Raw genomic sequence first — 17,910 nt, 5'->3', positions numbered from 1 at the left:
GCAATGTATTTGTATGTATAGTTGCTTTACAAATACAGCCAAAGAGGACATAATGGAAGGAGTGAGTAATGGCTTGTGCACTTACTTAAAATGCATCCTTTTTTTTTTCTTTTTTTGAAGAGAAACACTGAAAAGTATGACTAAACATAAACCTTAACAGAAAAGATGGACCATATTTTACAGGTTTTTGGCGGGGAGGGTAGGTGACCAGATCTTTTCCAGATTCCACCACAGCAACAAATCTGTCTTGGGAAAAAATTAAAATTATAAAAAAAAAAAATCAAACAAAATCACAGTAGTACATTCACACTATGCCAGGAGCACATTTTGACCACCAGCCATCCAAATTCTCTGCTGTTCGTTTCCCCTTAGTCACCCATCCATCCTTTTTCTCTACAGTCTCCAGGGTGAGTGGAACTCGGCAGCAGGGAGAGGAGTGCAGTGTGTCGTTTCAAAGTTTCGCATGTACTTCCGTGCCTTGGGGACAGAAAAGACAGCGGGGGATGGAGGAGGAATGGAGAATGAGAGGTGTGGGAGGGCAATGAACAAAAAGTGCAAAACTTTATTATATTAGGTTCGGTCTGTCTGGCTTGGTGCCTAACAAATCTCTCCCATCTCTTGAGGGTTTACACAGGAGGTGAATAAAGCCTAATTTAGAAGACATTACCAGGGGAGGAAAAGCATAGCATTAGCTGTAATTGATGGCACTCCTCTTGTTTGATGTTAAATGACTTCAATAAGCTGAGCCCAGCGAAATATATTACACCAGTCAACCTGAGAGCACAGGTGAGCTGGTTACTATGGCGATCAGGAAAGTGTTCCTTGGTGGTAATGATGTCTGAATAGCTGTGATATGTGATTTTTTTTTTTTTCTTTTCTTTTCTGTCGTGTGAGGGAAGGTAAGCCAAACTGAAACTAGAAAATGGAGCTTTTTGGAGAAGAGGAAATTATACACTGTATGGGTGCTTGGGAAGAACAGAATGTTCTGAAATTTAACTTGGGAGAGATAAGATGAAGACAACAAGTGGCTGCCCTTTAAACCACACAGGAGAACAGCTGTATACACTGAAAGCTTAGGCAACAATAGATTGCTTCCTTACCAAGAAAAGAGCCAGCTGCCGCCTGCCCTCTAAAGTCATATCTTCACCTGGTAATATTAAGAGCGTGTCAGACAGTAGAAGAACACATTGATATTTGTGGGTCGTACTTTGTGCAGTTTATTTGCTCAGTAAATGTGAAAGGAGCCGGGGGCTTACCAACACTCCATGGAAACAAAGCATCTCTGTCTGCCTGATAGGACTGCAGCACAGACACACACCAGTCATCGTCCACTTCATATCCACTGTACACAGATGCTGCAGAGCAAGAGTGAGCTGGCATTACAAACACTTTATCAGAAATCGGTGTCCTAAGTATATTTATTATTCTAAGTATATATATTACCTATATATTTAGTTTAATTATAATTCAAATATTAAATAAACAAGGCAAAGTTTCTTACCTTCTTCTAATTGACTGGAGGCTCCCAACCACTGTCTGACAACTCTGATCCCTTCATCTGTCATTATTTTGGGATACCTGGCCAGGAAAATGACATCACCACTTAAATATGTCTCTCAAATGCACTGAGTGTTTGCAGCAGTGAGAATGATGTTTGAGAATGAGGTGACCGACCTGAACTGTAGCAGTTTTAGCAGGAGGTCGTTGCCTCTGTTAGACATGATGTCCTCTGGGCTGCTGTAATACAGTTTACATCTTACAGTTAATGTGGTGTCATACATTTGAGATTCCTTTTTTTACCGTGACACAATGGGGAGGAATTGAATTTCACTTGTGCTCACAGAATTGAAAGATCACATTTAAATAAATCAGTCACAAGTGTCTCATTGGAATCACTGTTCAGAGATCTGGAAGTACTTTGTGCTGACAACATAGTAGCTGTACAAATTGTTAACAGCATGTTCTGATTGTTATCCGGAGGAACAGGGACACTGACTTCAGAGACCAACTTTGCTTTAAGGTGTCACCTCTCAGTGCTGGAAGAAATACAAATGAAATCCCATTCATCTTTAATGTAGTGTGACAAGGTAAACTGAAGTAAAACAATTACCGCACTGTGCATGAAATCATATTTTCTGCAAATGTCACTGTGTAAAGGCGGTCTAGCTGCCTCCACCAAGGCTTTTCATAAAGAAGAGGAGAATTATTGCATCAGTGCATTCATGTTAACTGCTTTGGTGACACAAACAGACAGTCATCCCATAACCTCAACAAATTAAACCAGAATATAAGCAAACTGCTAAGTGAGGAAATATGTCAGTATGTGTTTGGGGTGAATCCAACCCTTTACTCCTTAACATATTGTGAGAGTCGCTGTTTTGCCAACAGTACTATTGACGGGCTGGGCTGTTAATATAGGAGTATGGTGCAGCTCTGATTTGTGGAACATTGCAAAAAAAAAAAATAGCTGCTCAGTCAAGTGTGTAGTGAAAACCCATTTAACAATATCAGCATATATTAAGCATAAACTTCTAACAATCTCCATTTTGGGTTTTATAGAAAAATGGTGTCTTAAAGAAAACTAGAACTTCCACCTCGCGGTTGTATGCCTCTGCCAACCAGTCAAGTTTCAGTTTACATGAAATCCAAGTGAACATTTGTGCCACATTTGAATAAATTCCCTGGAGGCGATCCAGAGATAACAAGTTCATAATAATGGGACAGACGTGAGGGCAAACTGACCTTAACCTTTGACCCCTAACATCTAATGAGTTTATCCTTGAGTCAAAGTGAACATACATGCCAAATCTGAAATTCTCACGAGGTCTTCCTGAGTTATCACGTTCACAAGAATGGATGATGGATGATGGATGATGATGGATGGATGGACAGATGGACGGACATGAGGTCACAGTGAACTTGATGTTTGACCACCAAAATCTAAGAATTTTATTCTTGAGTCTAAGTGAACGGAAAGAAATTTCCTTGTGGTGCTCATTTACAGGCTCGGGAAGTACATTGTGCGTCATGGACCACCCGAAAACATAATGCCTCTGACTATGACTGGCACAGGCGCGGAAGCATAAAAATACACTTTGGTTTTTACTTTCATTTAAAGAAGCTACAATCTCTTAAGAATACAAATAATTTTGCACCCTATATGATTTCTGCTTACATTTAGTTTGGTTGATCGAATAAAAAGCGAGACATTGAGACATTTTAGGATGGACATTGGTGACTTACGTTGTGGTGATGATCTCATCTCTGGTTCTCCTGATTAGCAGGACTGGTCCCTGGTATCTGGAGGAAGAGGAGCAGTTGTATTAATCATCAGCTACATAACTATGAGCAATGCCAACCAAAAATATTTTTAGTTTTCTTATGGCTGGCCAATGTATTTTATAATGTTCAGTGATTCACACTTTAACTTTTCACGATTAGTTTCACTCTAATCAGACTGTCCCACTCACTTGAGCAGCTGGTCTGCATTGTTGAGATTCATGTACTGCCTAACTGTGTGTTGTACCAACGGTCCTGGAAGAGAACAAAAACACTTAGACTTCTGGAACAAAACTATCTGCTGAAAACAAATGAAAAGATAGAATTTCTGATCTTTAACACCGAGGACTCACTCCAGCTGTCGGGCATGACCTTGAGGGCCAGAGGCAGGAGGTCGTCAAAGGAGGCATCCAACACTAATGATTGGATCTCTGGGTATGACATCACTGCCCAGCTGGCTAAGAAAGAAAATAAAGAGGTGAGAGAGGGACAAAAACTGAAGACTAGGGACAAGGAGAACCAGGTGGAAGGTTCATTAAGTCACGCTTGGCATAAAAAAGTGCTGTGCATGTCTTTGTGTACCTGTGAATCCGCCTATGGACCAGGCATACACAACAATGTCAGTGAGCTGGAAGCCCAGTTTGTGTATTGCATACTGGATAACCACATCCATGGCATTGGCCTCATTCTGGGGAAATGGCACTCCCTGGAAGAAAGATACAAAAATCAGTATTCATGTTTTCTAAAATAACAGCAGACTAAGCCTACCTAAACAACTATGAACTTTAAAACAGATTTACAATCTCCCTACTCTTCAATCATGTGAAGGGACGTGCCCTCTTGTGTAATAACGCCCAACTAAAACCAGAATTTCCGCATACTGTTGTTTTCCACTGCACTGATTGTTTGCATACGGTTAGCTTTAACTGTGGTTCAAAATGTGACAACACTGCTCACCGTACTGCCTCCAAAGCCGGGGTGGTTCCAGCCCAGAACAGAGTAACCACCTACAGCGCACAATCAACACAAAATGTAACTAGAATTGAAAACTATTTCAGAACAATCACAATTGTGTGCCCAAAATTTCAAAATATCTCGACTGCTGTAAAGTAGAGCATCTCCTCACCCTCCAGTGGAGTGTTCATGCAGCCCACCTCATAAAAGCCTGCGTTCCCCTCACAGCAGATGACCTGTGGCAGAATTCAAGAACCCTCTGTAATGTAACCGATGTGACAGGGAGTTTTGTTGGACCCTGGAACGAGCCCAACGCATACGAAACGACAAATTATTGCAGAGTAGACATTTACCAAAGTCTGGCCATGCTGTCCGCCATCTCTCCTTCGATCCACAAACATGGTATCAATCTCATTACCATCGCAGGCCACCAGCTTGTTCCTTTGGCCGTCAAACTGCAACAAAGTGGGACAAAAATGTTTGAGGACGATGTGTATTTATTGCACTTAGTATAAGTGAGTCAGCAAGTGTCTTTGTTTTTCACCTCTTCTATGAGCCTCGCCTGGCCTTGCTGCAGCATGGGTCTCATGGCTTTCTGCAGTAAACCCACAGAGCCAGGGTACAGCATCCTCCTCCCAAATGAGTGGGAGATAAGAAAACTGGAGAGGAATACAGATGATGACACTGGTATAACTGTGAGCAAAATAGGCAATATCTTCCCTACAAAAACAGGAGAGGCGTGAAATAAGAAGCCTAACACTGAAGTATGATACCATTAACAAATCTGTAACATTGTCTTGCACTCATGCTGAGCCTGTGCTGCATAGAAGCTGCATTTACCTGATGATGTGGCATGGTAGAGTGCGCACAGAGTTGAGCACGCTGTCTGCTGCTCCTCTTAATCTGGGCTCTGGTTTCAGGAGAGAAACTCCAGCTTTGGACAGTTTCCTGTCACACACAGGGTCGAAGGCTCACAATGAAACGGGTACGCCACATACAGGGGATGAATTTATCCAATGTACTTCATAGTGATTTGAATGCATGTACTTATAATGAGCTGACCCTGATGGGAGTAGTATTGCGGAGGGTCACTGCAAATGGAAATGAAGTGCAAGAGCAAGAACTTACGGACTGCTGACTTCTGTCCAGCTGAAATCCGAAGGCCAATATGAGAAGTCAAAGTCGTAGCCCCTCAGTTTTTTCTATTCAGAAAGCACAAAAAAAGACTTGAGATCCGATGGAAACTTACAAATAAGGAATTATTTGTTTCCCTAAATTTCCAAAACATTACAGTACAAATACTAGGTGCCTGCCTTAAAGGTATAACGTGTGACTTTCCTGCAGTGAAATGCCTAAAAGCTACTAGACAAATGTTGTATTTTGTTGAGTTGCGGACTTACAATATGGCAAATGTTGCCCCTGTTATTTTAACTTGGATAATTGTCTGTTTCATCAGGTCACCTCATATCCACTTTACCCCTTATACTTTATATAACTTCCAGGGAAACAAGGGAAAGACCAGATGCTACATCAGCGAGTGAGGAAGGAACCGGAGAAACTACATACTGTGCATTTAAGTTGCAATGAGCTCACCTTGTTTGCTGGTGTGTGATTATTCTTTGTTTCTTCAAGAATTGAGATAAACTGAAGATACTCTGAGTTTTTCCATCTCCCCCAGCCTTGAAGAGAAATGGACAGAGGAAAAGGAAGCAGGAGGAAAGACACAGAGAAACGTACGTGAGATACAGACAACCTTTTGCTTCAAAGCCTCAAGGGTGTGTTTAGTATGCTTTGTGGGTGTAGGCCTTGTTCAGCTGTTTCAGTGGTAATGAACTCTAATTGTCATGCTGCATATACAGCATAATATGTTGTGATATCTCCAGATGAACGACTTGAATTAGTCATTGGCTGGCAGCCAGTTAAAATCAGTAGCCTCACCTCGAAGACAGGCCACTCCAAGAAGACACACCAGCATGGTTCCCACATACTGACTCACTGGAACCAACTTACTGCTGCAGATGTAGCCTGAAAATGAACAAAGTAACAGTGACACAGACATCCACAACCACCTCACATTTCACTTCCAGACTCAAGACTCATTAACAGGCACCAATAAAAAGATTCACAGTCTGACAGCTACCCTGCAACCATGTGCATAAATCAATATCAGAAGCTCAATTATGCTGTACACCAAGGACGAGCACACAACCTCAAGCAATTAATTTCTATTGATGCAGAGTCTCACTGGATGATTCAGTTGATTAAATTTATATTAATCCCACTTGAAGGAGACCAGCAATTCCCAAGATCATCACCCCGGTGGTATTTTTTCTTCCTCAGTCAAAGGCAAAGTGTCATTAAGAAAGAAATACATATTTTCACATATGTCACTGTCAAAGCCTTTTGAGAGAGACCTCTACTGAAAGAAATCAAGCTTGTGTTTTGCGAGTATGAAGGCACTATCAGGACATCAAAATAGCTGCAGTAGCTGAGACCTTTTACAAGAGACAGAGTTGTCATGTCATGATATTAATCTGGGCGATATTGTGATATTTTATCGTGTTGCAATTTGACATTAGGTATCGTCTAAATTTTGGATATAATAATATTGTGATAAGACACAAGTGTTGTATTTTCCTGGACTTTGAGGCTGGATTACAGTAATGTGATATATATATTTCTGAACCCAATAGACTATTTTAGCTGTTTTATGATTTCTCTTTACCCACAATTCACATTAGTGATGATAATTAATCAAAATTTTTATTGTGTAAATATTTTATAGAGGACCTGTAGTCATACCTACAAGATTGTTGCAATATTGATACTGACGTATTTGGTCAAAAATATCGATATTGGATTTCGTCCAAATAGATCACCCTGCACTGGTATTATCTAAATAACTAATTATTCAATTCCACATTAATTGAATGATTGTTCAACACTTGTTGAGTGTGTCTGTTATAAAACTGATGATTTCTCACAATTAAGGCGTCAAACGTCCCAAACAAATTGAATTTATAAAAATGCAACATGGAGAAAAGCAGCAAATCCTCAAGACTGAAGAAGCGGAAACCAGATAATGTTGATGTCTATTCCTTCATAAGAGACTCATCAAAACGTGTTCCTGGTTAATCTCCAGTTACCTCCTTAATAATTTCCACTCTGGTCACAACTGCAGTAAAAGAGTACAGAAGAGCTCGTTCTCCTCGTGTTTCAAACCAAACACAATTCAACTCACCTTTCCTGTAAAGATAGCAGAGAAGAAGAGGAGAGCTGTAGTAGGACAGGGACCACAGCGTTGAAGCCTGCAGGTAGGAAACGTACACTTGAATCCACTAACCCACTTATAACCCACTTTTCTTCCCAGTTAATTAGTCGGAGTATAATACTGACCCAACCAAGAATGCTGTCGGTGTGTTTTTCCACACTTCTCGGTTGGTAGTTCCATCCCTGGCAAGAAAAACAAAACAAAACAGAAATGTAGTGAACAACATGAGCACTGCTGCCTCTCAGATGGATTAGCAAAACGTTAGCTTAGCTAGTATCGTTTAAAGAGGGAGGGTCAAGTGTTATTTAACTATATACTGTGTGGGGTTTTTTATTTTTTATTTTTTTAAAGTTTGATATTCTCATTATTTATTTTCCGTTCGGTTTCTTTCTTCTCCTTTTTAACTTCTGTTTCCCGGCTAGCGTTAGCACAGCCACTTTAATATAACGAAAAAACAACAGCTGTATTAAGCCGCGACTTAAAAACGATACTGTGACACCAAAACAGGAAAAGACAAAGTAATGTGTGCCGTTTTCGAGCTTGTCTTTTCATTCATTTGCAGCCTGTCATCAGCAGTGACTGCAGGGTTTCAATAACAAACAGCCGGACACTTCCGGGCCGCTGCCGGAGCCCCACAGCAGCGGAGTAATTAAATATGGGTAGATTTTCGCACTCGGCGGCTCTAATACAAATGCAAAATATTGTAGACATGCCTACCCTCCTCCCCGACCTGCCCTCAAGTCGAGACTGGTCCGGTGAACGGTGAATTCGTTGCAGATGAGGCCCTAAGACACAGCGGAGCCACATCCAGCCGGCCATTCTTCCACTACGACGATTACGGAAGCCTGCACTGACCAGAAATCTGAAACGCGAACGCGCTCAGCAATTTGATGGACAAAAGTGGAGACAGGCAACGTTACAGACAAAAACTTTATTTAGGTTGTTTATAATTCACAAATCCGTAAGAAATATCAAGGAAACCTGCGAAAAGACAATATGACATATGACGTGCCCTACATTTGAGACGAGGTTTAGATCTTTTTGAGAAAGTCTTCCCTTCACAGCTTCTAAAGAGCAATAGCTTAGACTATAAGAAAAAAACATTGAGCAGCATTTCCCTGAAGCTCGAAAGTTTTTCCTCAAGTCCCAACTGTGACATTCAGTTGTTACTTCTGTTTATAAAGCCCTTCTGCTGCAGCTGGGAACTGAGCGGATATGACAGCTGGATGAGGATGAGATGTGGGTAGGTGATCAGCTCTGACACTGCTCGTATCTGAAAACACAGCGTAAACACAAACTCAAACAAAAATGTCCCGTCCCCCAATCTCTTTCATTCTTCCTTAAACACCAACACAGACAGCCCACGCACCAACAACACACGGGTGAAAGAGTGCTGCCTGTCAGCGCATGGCGTGATATTATGCCACAGTGTCAGAGTGATGTTCAGGCCAGCGTGATTGGTGAGTGTGAGAAGAATGTGAGGGGCAGATGAGTGACAGCGCAAGCAAACACACACACACACACACACACACACACACACACACACACACACACACACACACACACACACACACACACACACACACACACACACACACACACACACACACACACACACACACACACACACATATGGAGCTCAAAATACAAAAGCACGCACAGGTGATGCAAGATTTCTTTTGCTTACCGCTCCAGTTCCTTATAAACATCATCCCCTCCTCTTGGCTTCAAATCCTGGCAAAAAGGAGAGAAGGGAGGGAGGGAGAGAGAAAGAAGAGAAGGATAAAGAAAGGTACTGAAGCCAGATTTATGTCCCTCTTGTGTGTAATGAGATTGATTTGTTAATACCACTAATGTAAGGGTGACAGTTGATAGGCGATAGGTTTATCTGATAGACTGGAGGAGAGGACTGCAAGTGTGAAGGCAGACATATCTGCTGACAGCTTATAGGGAGTCTGCAGAGAGAATGAAACTCTGTATGCACTAGAGCATGTGCGTAAAACAGCTCCACGCACAGATACATATGCAGCATGTCCGTGCACGTGTGTGTGTGTGTGTGTGTGTGTGTGTGTGTGTGTGTGTGTGTGTGTGTGCACGCACGCTCAGGGGACCACACAATAACTCACCATGTAGACTGAGCCCTGGGGAGGAGGCTGTTGAGAAGGGAGGAGAGTGATAGAAAACAGTTTAATGAACAACAAGTGGCAGAGAGGGAGGAAACAGAGAAACAAAGGAGGGAAGCAAAACATAAAAAAGAGCACTATGGAGACAAGACAGTAAAGTGGAGGGGAGGGTGAGAGAGGAAAAAAAAAAAAAGAAAAGAGCATGAGTGCCAAATATTAGAGGGAAGACGAGGGTAGAGGAAAAGATGAGGAGGGGAAATTCATCAGAGGCTATTTCTTGAAAACGTTTGAATTCATCACCTGTCTGATATCGTCAGGATTCTCATAGATGTTCTCTGCTTCACCAGAATGGACAGACAGAGACTGCTCAATACCTGGGTACAGAGAGATAGTTACCTGTACATGATCACACACACATCCACATGCACACACACTCAATTGCAGAGGGAGGGAGAGAAGAGGTGGAGGGGGTGGGGGCAGATTCATTACATCAACCCCAGAGGATGTCACGGCCCACATCACTCAGTGGCGGCCGACAGGGGCCAAAGACGGACGGAACACGGAATGCTGTCAAAAAAGGAAAACGCCGGAAGACTCACCGCGATCAGAAATGTGTTTCTGTCTCCATAGCAACACACCGACAGCTGCGGCAACCAGGGGCACCAGGAGTAATAAAGCAGAGAGAAAAGGGAGCAGGGAGGGGGTGGTGACACTGCCACTCTCTGCAAAAGGAAAAAAAAAAAAAAAGCATGAATGTTTCCAAGAACAGTGTTAATATAAAAGTCGAGCAGTGCTATCAGGGTGTGAGGTTGAATGACATGAAGGAAGTTATTGCTGTTTGTTCTCCTGTTTGTTCTTTTGTTCAAGTCAAAAAGGGGCAACCTTTTCTTTACTTGTGCACTTCGAGCTGTGTTTTAGGATATGTAGCAGTTACGATATCCTCAACATGTTACGTGGATTTGCATCATACTGCTGCCAGTCAAAGACAATGGGTGCAGGAGAAGAAGGCGAGGAAATCCAGGCTCTGTCAGACTGAGGGAATAATGTGTACAACAGCTTAGTAGACATCGATCTGACAGAACCTCAGTCTGGACAGTAAAGGCTGTCAATTTGAAACGCGGATGAGAAGAAGAAAAGCAGCAGTATCAATGAGACCAGATGCTGTCAGACTTCCATACAGAGTAGTTTCTACAAATCCTAATTGTTCCACATCTTGTTTTCCAAATATTTATGTGTAGTTAAAGTTTGCTTTTCTCTGTACTCCCTTGATATCTGATTCCGGCAACAAGCTGCCTGCAGGCAAACTGACAATGTAAACAGCGGTCTTTCAGGCAAACCCAATCAATACAGTATCGAAAAACAGGTGGATAAAAGCGAAGGCGTGATTATCACAAACATTACATAAGAACAACATTAGCTCATTGTTGTACTAGTCAAATTCTGTGGGAAGAACACACGCGCGTGATCAAACTTGTCTGGTTTGTTTGCATAATGAGGATGACATCAGTCTTGCAAAACACAGGCACGCAGAGATATGGGAGGGAGGAGGGAGATGCTCGTTGTAATTTAGTGTATCTGCACAAGTATTCTGTTGCCGTGTGCTCACAGCACAAAGCAATCAGATCTTTCAGATATCTTTGGATTACACAAGAGAAGCCTAATAAGCACAAAATTACCACAAAGCTACCAAAACAGACTCCTGATATAATTATTGTCATCAGTTAACAATTCATACAGTGGGCTTCTGTGGCATTTAAACTTATCTGATGGATAGACACCTTGCAAAATTAAGGTTCACCCTCACATCTCATAAACCTTTAACAAATTTCTTTGAAGACCCATGTGCTTCACCTTAACCCCCGGTGTCACAGCTTTGAGCCAGATTCAAAATAATCAATCATTTTGTGCTCTGTGAGGTGTAATTGATTGGTGAGTATGTGTAGAGGTTGCTAATGGAATATTGTGGGGAAAGCTGACCCCAAGACTGACCTGCACTGTTCTCTGCCAGTTTTAACGCCTGAATTATGGTAATTGAGTGCAGTGAAGTGCAGCATGAATGCCCCCAGTTTCTCACTACCACATCTCCACTCTCTCTCTCTCTCTCTCTCTCTCTCTCTCTCTCTCTCTCTCTCTCTCTCTCTCTCTCTCTCTCGTTCTGTCTCTTCCCCACATTTCTCTCATCTTCTTCTATCTCACCTATTTCCTTCCAGTATTGGCACTTCCTCCCCACCTCGTCTATTTCATCTCAAATGAGGTAGGGGGTGATTTATATCATTGCGACTGTAGAGTAGGGTGGCTGATAGGAGGCAGATCAAAGAGCTGCTTGAATGTTTTCCAAATGACAGACGAACTCAGAGTAAAAACGGACTTCAGAAAAATTCTGACATTTGAAGCATTTTGTGTGCAGCTGAACACAAATATTGTTCCAATTTTGCATTCGTTGAACTGTTCCACCAGTGAAAGGAATTATATTATGCAGCGTTGTTTAAATGTCTACATATTATACTTTGAGATTTGTCTTACAGTGCATTAGATATTGCAAAATGATGAATATGACTTACTGTATCTGTTATTTGGTGAATTAAAAACTTGTTTCAGTTCTCTCTCAGATTTAACCCTGTGCAAAAATCAGACTATCCCTGCATGACTTCTAGAAAAAAAAAAAATTTAAACCCTTAACTGTCACTGTTTATTGTCATATTATTCATTATTTAGCATTAATTTTTGCACGATCTTGCACGATTGCAGTGTTTGTGCAGCTTGACAATTTCTAAAAGCGTAAATGTAGGTCATCCAACACATTATTGGAACTTCTCACTCTGCTCAGTCTAAATTCTCCATGACACACTGTAAAATTTTTTTTTTTAAATAGCACCATGTCACTCACATACACACACACACACACACACACACACACACACACATATATATTTCTTAAACCAACCTTTCCAATCAGGCAAAATCTTGTTGCATCTTTTCCTTTCCTGTAGTCTTCATCACCCTCTCCTTTTCCTCCCTGTACATTATTCTTATGGCACTATCATCAGCGTGCATCATGATGAGCTATGGGCCCCTCAACCCAAGTGATGTATTGGGATAAGGGGACTGAACTCATCTCTGCTAAGGGATCCATTCAGCTGTCACATCCTCCTATGCTCCTCCACAGCCACCAATACAATAAGCTTGAATAATTTAGTTTTTGTGGGAAGAGATGTCCTAAGGTCCTGTCTTCTTATATTCTCATATCAGCGGGGTGAGTGTGATGAGAAAAACGACGGACGTTATGCTTTTATATTCTATAGAAAAAGCTGAGTATTAAGATGGAGCAGGATTTCTGATGAAAAATTTGCCCATAAATGGAATGAGTTCTTCGGCTGAATATTATCACAACTCTTTGTAAGACAGAAGTCTTGAACTGTGACCTGCATTGAGAAAGCATAACATATGGTATCTGTCAGGAGCTTTATCCTCTGTAAACCACAGGCTCACTGGCAGATGAATTGACCTGAAGTTGGCTTGAATACACCACAGAACGCTTCATGGAACACAAATCCGAGAATTATCCACACTCATGGTTCATTATCACTCCCAAGTGGAAGGAAGTATGACAGGACTCCTGAGCTACTGTTAATAATGAATATCAGAAAACAGGCAGAACTTTGTGATAGCGTGCGACCCCTCCCACCTTTAGGGGGCAGTGTGACAGTTTGAGTCGCCCAGATGACCTGTCCATTTTTCAGCTTCAGGGTGCAGGTGTAGTCCCCTACTACATCAGAGGTGATGGGTAAGGGCAGGATGGTGATGATGCTGCCAGGCCAATTGCTCAACAAGTGCAGCCGGCGACTCTTATTGTGGTATTTCCACTCAGCACTTTGAACCTGGGACCGCTCTGAGTACAGGCAAACCAACTCCAGCTTCAAGGAATGTTGGGTGGTTTTAACTGTGAAAGTGACATGGAGCAGTCAGGGAGGGAAGGGAGAGGAGCACGGGAAGACAAGGAATGGGAAATGTTAAAGAGGGATGAAACAAATGAAGAGATGGATGAGCTTGTGAAAAAGAAAGTCAGGAGGGAAGAGAAAGGAGCAAGACAGGATGAGAAAGTGAGTTAAAGGGTAGTGTGTGAATATAGAAAAGGGCAAGGACAGATAGGGAGTAATGAGGAAAAGGGAAAGTGATATGAAAAACAAAGAACAATTCAGAGAGGGGTCAAAATAATATATATTCATTAAAGTGATTTGCTGCTAATGCATTGGTTGACTGTGACTGATGCTTTGTGTCTCATCAAACTGAAATGAGAATCCATCTGGATGTAATCAAGCTCCACAGACCCCCTCTCAACACACACACACACACACAAAAACACACACATTTCAGCCTTGATTAGTGTGATCAGTGTGGGGCACCTACAGCCTTGGTGGGAGGGCAGCAGGTATAATCATACATAATGATACTTATAATGAGGTGGGGTAAAAATATATGCGTCACATGATTGGTGCGTGGGGTGGATGCGTGTGTATGTGTGTGTGTGTGTGTGTGTGTGTGTGTGTGTGTGTGTGTGTGTGTGTGTGTGTGTGTGTGTGTGTGTGTGTGTGTGTGTGTGTGTGTGTGTGTGTGTGTGTGTGTGTGTGTGTGTGTGTGTGTGTGTGAAAGGGATGCAGATGTGTGAAGCAGGGTGACAGTGACAGTGACAGATCGACTGGTCATGTTTTGAAACCTGTGATGGATGCCAGTGGGACTGTGATTAGTAAAGCCATCCAAGGCCACCATGACAGGGCATTGTATGTGTATTGGCTATAGTGTGTGTGCGTCAATGTGTGCTGCTGTAAAGGCTGAAAACTCCCCGAGGCTCACTCGTAAAAATCAACAGGTGCTCTGCTAAAAAAAAATTCTCTTAAAATTTATGCATCAATAAATGTTCCTTTTTATGAGCAGTATAGTCAATGTCTTCATTTAATAATGTGACATTTTAGCAATGGCTGTAGGAAATGTTCTTTTCATGTATTCTGCAGTGTCAGAGTGGTTGATCTGTCAGAACAATGCAGTGAAGCCAGAAAGAATTCAATGTCTTGCTCAGGGACAATTTACCAGAGGAAATGATTTCCAAATAGCTTTAGATGGAAGTATCTCTATTCTCCTTGCCACTGTGCATATTTTGCTACGGTGTTGCTCATAGTTTAGTTTAACAGAAGAGTTTGACATTTTAGTAAATATGTGTTTGTCACCTTCTTGCATAAAGTCAAATAAGAGGACTAATGTAACTCATATCTGTGCACAACGTGTTGACCTTTTGAACAGAGGTGATTAACTTAGCTTAGCATATAACCTGAGGCTTTTTTCTAACGTGAAACAGTCTAAAGTTTACAGATTTGATGAGGTTGTTTGGTCAGCCATGTTGTTTAGTTTGAAGTTTAGTCAGAATTCACATTTTAGTTACATGCAAGGCTATGCTAATTACTAGCTGCTCTACAGATATATATTTAAAGCACAGACATATAAATAATTTTGATCTTATCTTGAAATCTGAGCTAGAAAGCAAATGAGAATATTTCCCACCTTTAAATAAACTACAGACAAGTGACAAATTATTGCAAGAAATTAAAAAAAATGAATAAGTGGTTAGAGAAACAAAAAAATGCAGATGCCTCCAACTGTTACATGAGAGGTATGGTTGGATGAGTATGAAAAGGATGTCAGTGAGCCATATTTTGTGACCTTTTCATGATCTCATTCCAACTGAACATTAATGGAGTACTTTATGATCAAAAGACCAAATAAGAGAAGATGTTCTGGAGGAATCTCGTTAAAATCCTCAGCAGGCTAAAAAGACAAATCTGTCTAGAATCTATTTCAAGGAGCATAAAAGCTTTATGTACGTTTTTCCGTGAATTTGCCATTCATCAGGTTAACTGTGTGTACACATCCTGCCGGTCATATAACACAAAAACAAAATGTTGTAATTAAACCAACACTTGTCTCATAGACCCATGCCCTCCCTTTGTTTTAAATAGTACTAATCCACCTCCTCCTTCCACTGTCTCCACATCCTGATCCTCATCTCTACCTTTTAGCACGCTGAGCAGGGTCCTCTGGCTAAAGATGTTGTCATTGAGGGACACTTTACAGACGTAGAGGCCGCCATCTTTCAACCCAGGGGTGAGTAGAAAGGAGAAGCTCCCGGCCTCAGCATTGTAGGGTGGGCCAGACAGTTGGAGTCTCTTGCTTTGCTCGGTCCGTAATGTGGAGCCCCTCCAGCGGTCATACTGGTACAACAGCCTCATACTGCTGTTCTCCTTGATGTCTGGGGGAAGCCAGTACAGCAGCACATAGTCCCCCTGGACAGTAGGACAGGTCAGAGGGAAGGATGTCTGAGCCTGAGTGGCAGTGGAGATCATAGGGCCTGCAGGCAAGGAAGGAGGAAGTCAGTTATAAAGACATTACTCTACAAGAGGAGATATTGATAGAGAACTCAGAGTTAAAAGAGGGTGAATGAAAACAAGGAGCGTAAACAGAATAGCAAGAGAGTAGGGGAACGGAGACCGGGGGAAAATTCCTACAACAATGGGGATTACGTTCTTATATGCTGAGAGTCACATCTTCAGTTGCTCTTGCATTCTGTTCTGCCTGATTAGCAAGCTGCTGACGCAGGACTTTAAGACTGCTTGTGTTTCAGAGTTACTTACCATGTGTTATATTGGTGAATGAGGCCACTTTGTCAGCTGTGGAGAGAAAGGAAGCAAGACAGAGATAGGGGGAAGGGAGGGGTGAAAAGAAAATTGTGAATAATACATAAATGTAGCAACTCTAATATTCACAAGAGTACGAGCTGAATCTTGGTGTAGATCTATACAGTATGCTTTTGAATCTTGAAACCGGTCTGTAAAAGTAAATACTTTGAAGAACTTTAGCTACTCTTAAATAAATAATGCAGTTGCTGGAGTTTCTGGCATTGATGCCCACTCACACCATCAATAAAAGCAACATAAAACGTATTATACTCCTCTCTACATTTGTCTTCCTCCAGTCAGTCTCACCATCGACAGTCACGTCCACGTTGAAATTAAAGAGAGCGCTGCTGTTGCTCCAGGGGTGAACCATGCACACATAAGCCCCGTTGTCACTGTTTTGGACCTGTGGCAGTTTAGCCACTGTGCCTATGTTTAGTATTTTCTCACTCCTCATGGAAATGCTTCCAGGAGCTACCCAGATGATTTTGGTGATGGCAAAGTTGGGAATAACGCTGGCAACCAGCTGCAGAGTGCTTTGATGAGGAATGGGTGCAGCGGGTATGACATTGACTAGAGATGAGAAAGGACAGAAAATCAGCAGTACAAGGTGAATTTCAGAGTGAATGCGAGTGTAAATCATTTAGGAAAAGCCCTGCGGCTTAATTCTTACTTTAGTAAAAGTATACATGTATCACCAGTAAAAATACATTTGAAGTAACAAAAGTGAACGTCGTCATTACAGCAGACAAAAACAGCATTTTATTCTTACATCTGGTCGAGGTGAAGCTCAATTAAATTGGATGAAAAAAAATTTTTTGCTACAGAGTAACTACCAACACAAACAGTTTCAATTGAAAGTATATTAATAATATTTCCATCTGAAATGTAGCAGAGATTTATTTCACTATGGGAAAAATTTTTTAAGTGTGGTTATGGCAAAGATAATTTCTTGTAGGTTTTCATTAATTTAGCAATCAAGCAAATCACTAGCTTTCAGTTATGTAATATTTGATTACAAGTTGTGTATACAGTGCTCTGTAATGTACATAATGAATCAGAAAAACTGTGATGTATGAAGTCAAGACGTTTCTATGCGTTGTGTCGCAGGTGGTGTAAGAATCTCACATTCAGTATAACCTGTTGTTTTTTCCTACCTGTAAGGATAGCTAAGAGGATGATCCTCTCCTTCAGCTTCCTCTCTTGTTGCTTTATCAGGCATAAGTAGAGACCGCTGTCCTCCACTTTGGGTAGGAAGCCCAGAGAGAAAACCCCAGTGTCTTGGAAGTTAGGGTCAGTGAGTCGCATGGAAGTCTTCGAGGCACCACCAGAAAACTTTTTCTTCTCACTGGCTGACAGAACCAGTTTCCACTCATTCGCACCAAATGATTTCACCAACCAGTTGATGGCAATGGCACCTCTCATAGTAGTATCAGTGCAGATCAAGGTGGCAGGCATGCCCTCTCGGACCACCTTAACATCGTCATAGTCTGAGGTAGAGAGGGCAAAAAGCGGATCCTTATTTAAGGAGGAATTCTTGAGGCGAGTCAAAGCCATGAAC

General features: G+C 41.7%; 1 protein-coding gene across 1 annotated transcript; it reads right to left on the bottom strand.

Moving 5' to 3' along the window:
* Positions 1–252: 252 nt before the first annotated feature.
* Positions 253–17,693, bottom strand: LOC138619294 (phosphatidylserine lipase ABHD16A-like). Its single transcript, XM_069695625.1, has 28 exons — positions 17,507–17,693; positions 16,659–16,922; positions 16,308–16,343; positions 15,689–16,024; positions 10,227–10,349; positions 9,928–10,001; positions 9,631–9,657; positions 9,192–9,238; positions 8,222–8,366; positions 7,630–7,686; positions 7,475–7,541; positions 6,172–6,258; positions 5,827–5,912; positions 5,362–5,435; positions 5,074–5,181; positions 4,778–4,892; positions 4,587–4,688; positions 4,406–4,469; positions 4,237–4,286; positions 3,862–3,985; positions 3,633–3,737; positions 3,471–3,534; positions 3,244–3,300; positions 1,675–1,737; positions 1,502–1,578; positions 1,257–1,355; positions 1,101–1,147; positions 253–477 (listed from the first exon to the last, which is right to left on the bottom strand). The coding sequence occupies exons 1-28, from the start codon at positions 17,655–17,657 to the stop codon at positions 394–396; spliced, it is 2,733 nt and encodes a 910-aa protein (XP_069551726.1). The 5' UTR covers positions 17,658–17,693; the 3' UTR covers positions 253–393.
* Between the last annotated feature and the right edge of the window lie 217 nt (positions 17,694–17,910).

This window comes from Brachyistius frenatus, unplaced genomic scaffold (assembly GCF_029030835.1).
Source record: "Brachyistius frenatus isolate BFR_SWC_R1_liver_20210118 unplaced genomic scaffold, ASM2903083v1 Contig_20, whole genome shotgun sequence".
Classification (NCBI taxonomy): Eukaryota; Metazoa; Chordata; class Actinopteri; family Embiotocidae; genus Brachyistius; species Brachyistius frenatus.
This window is presented reverse-complemented; position numbering and strand designations above follow the sequence as displayed.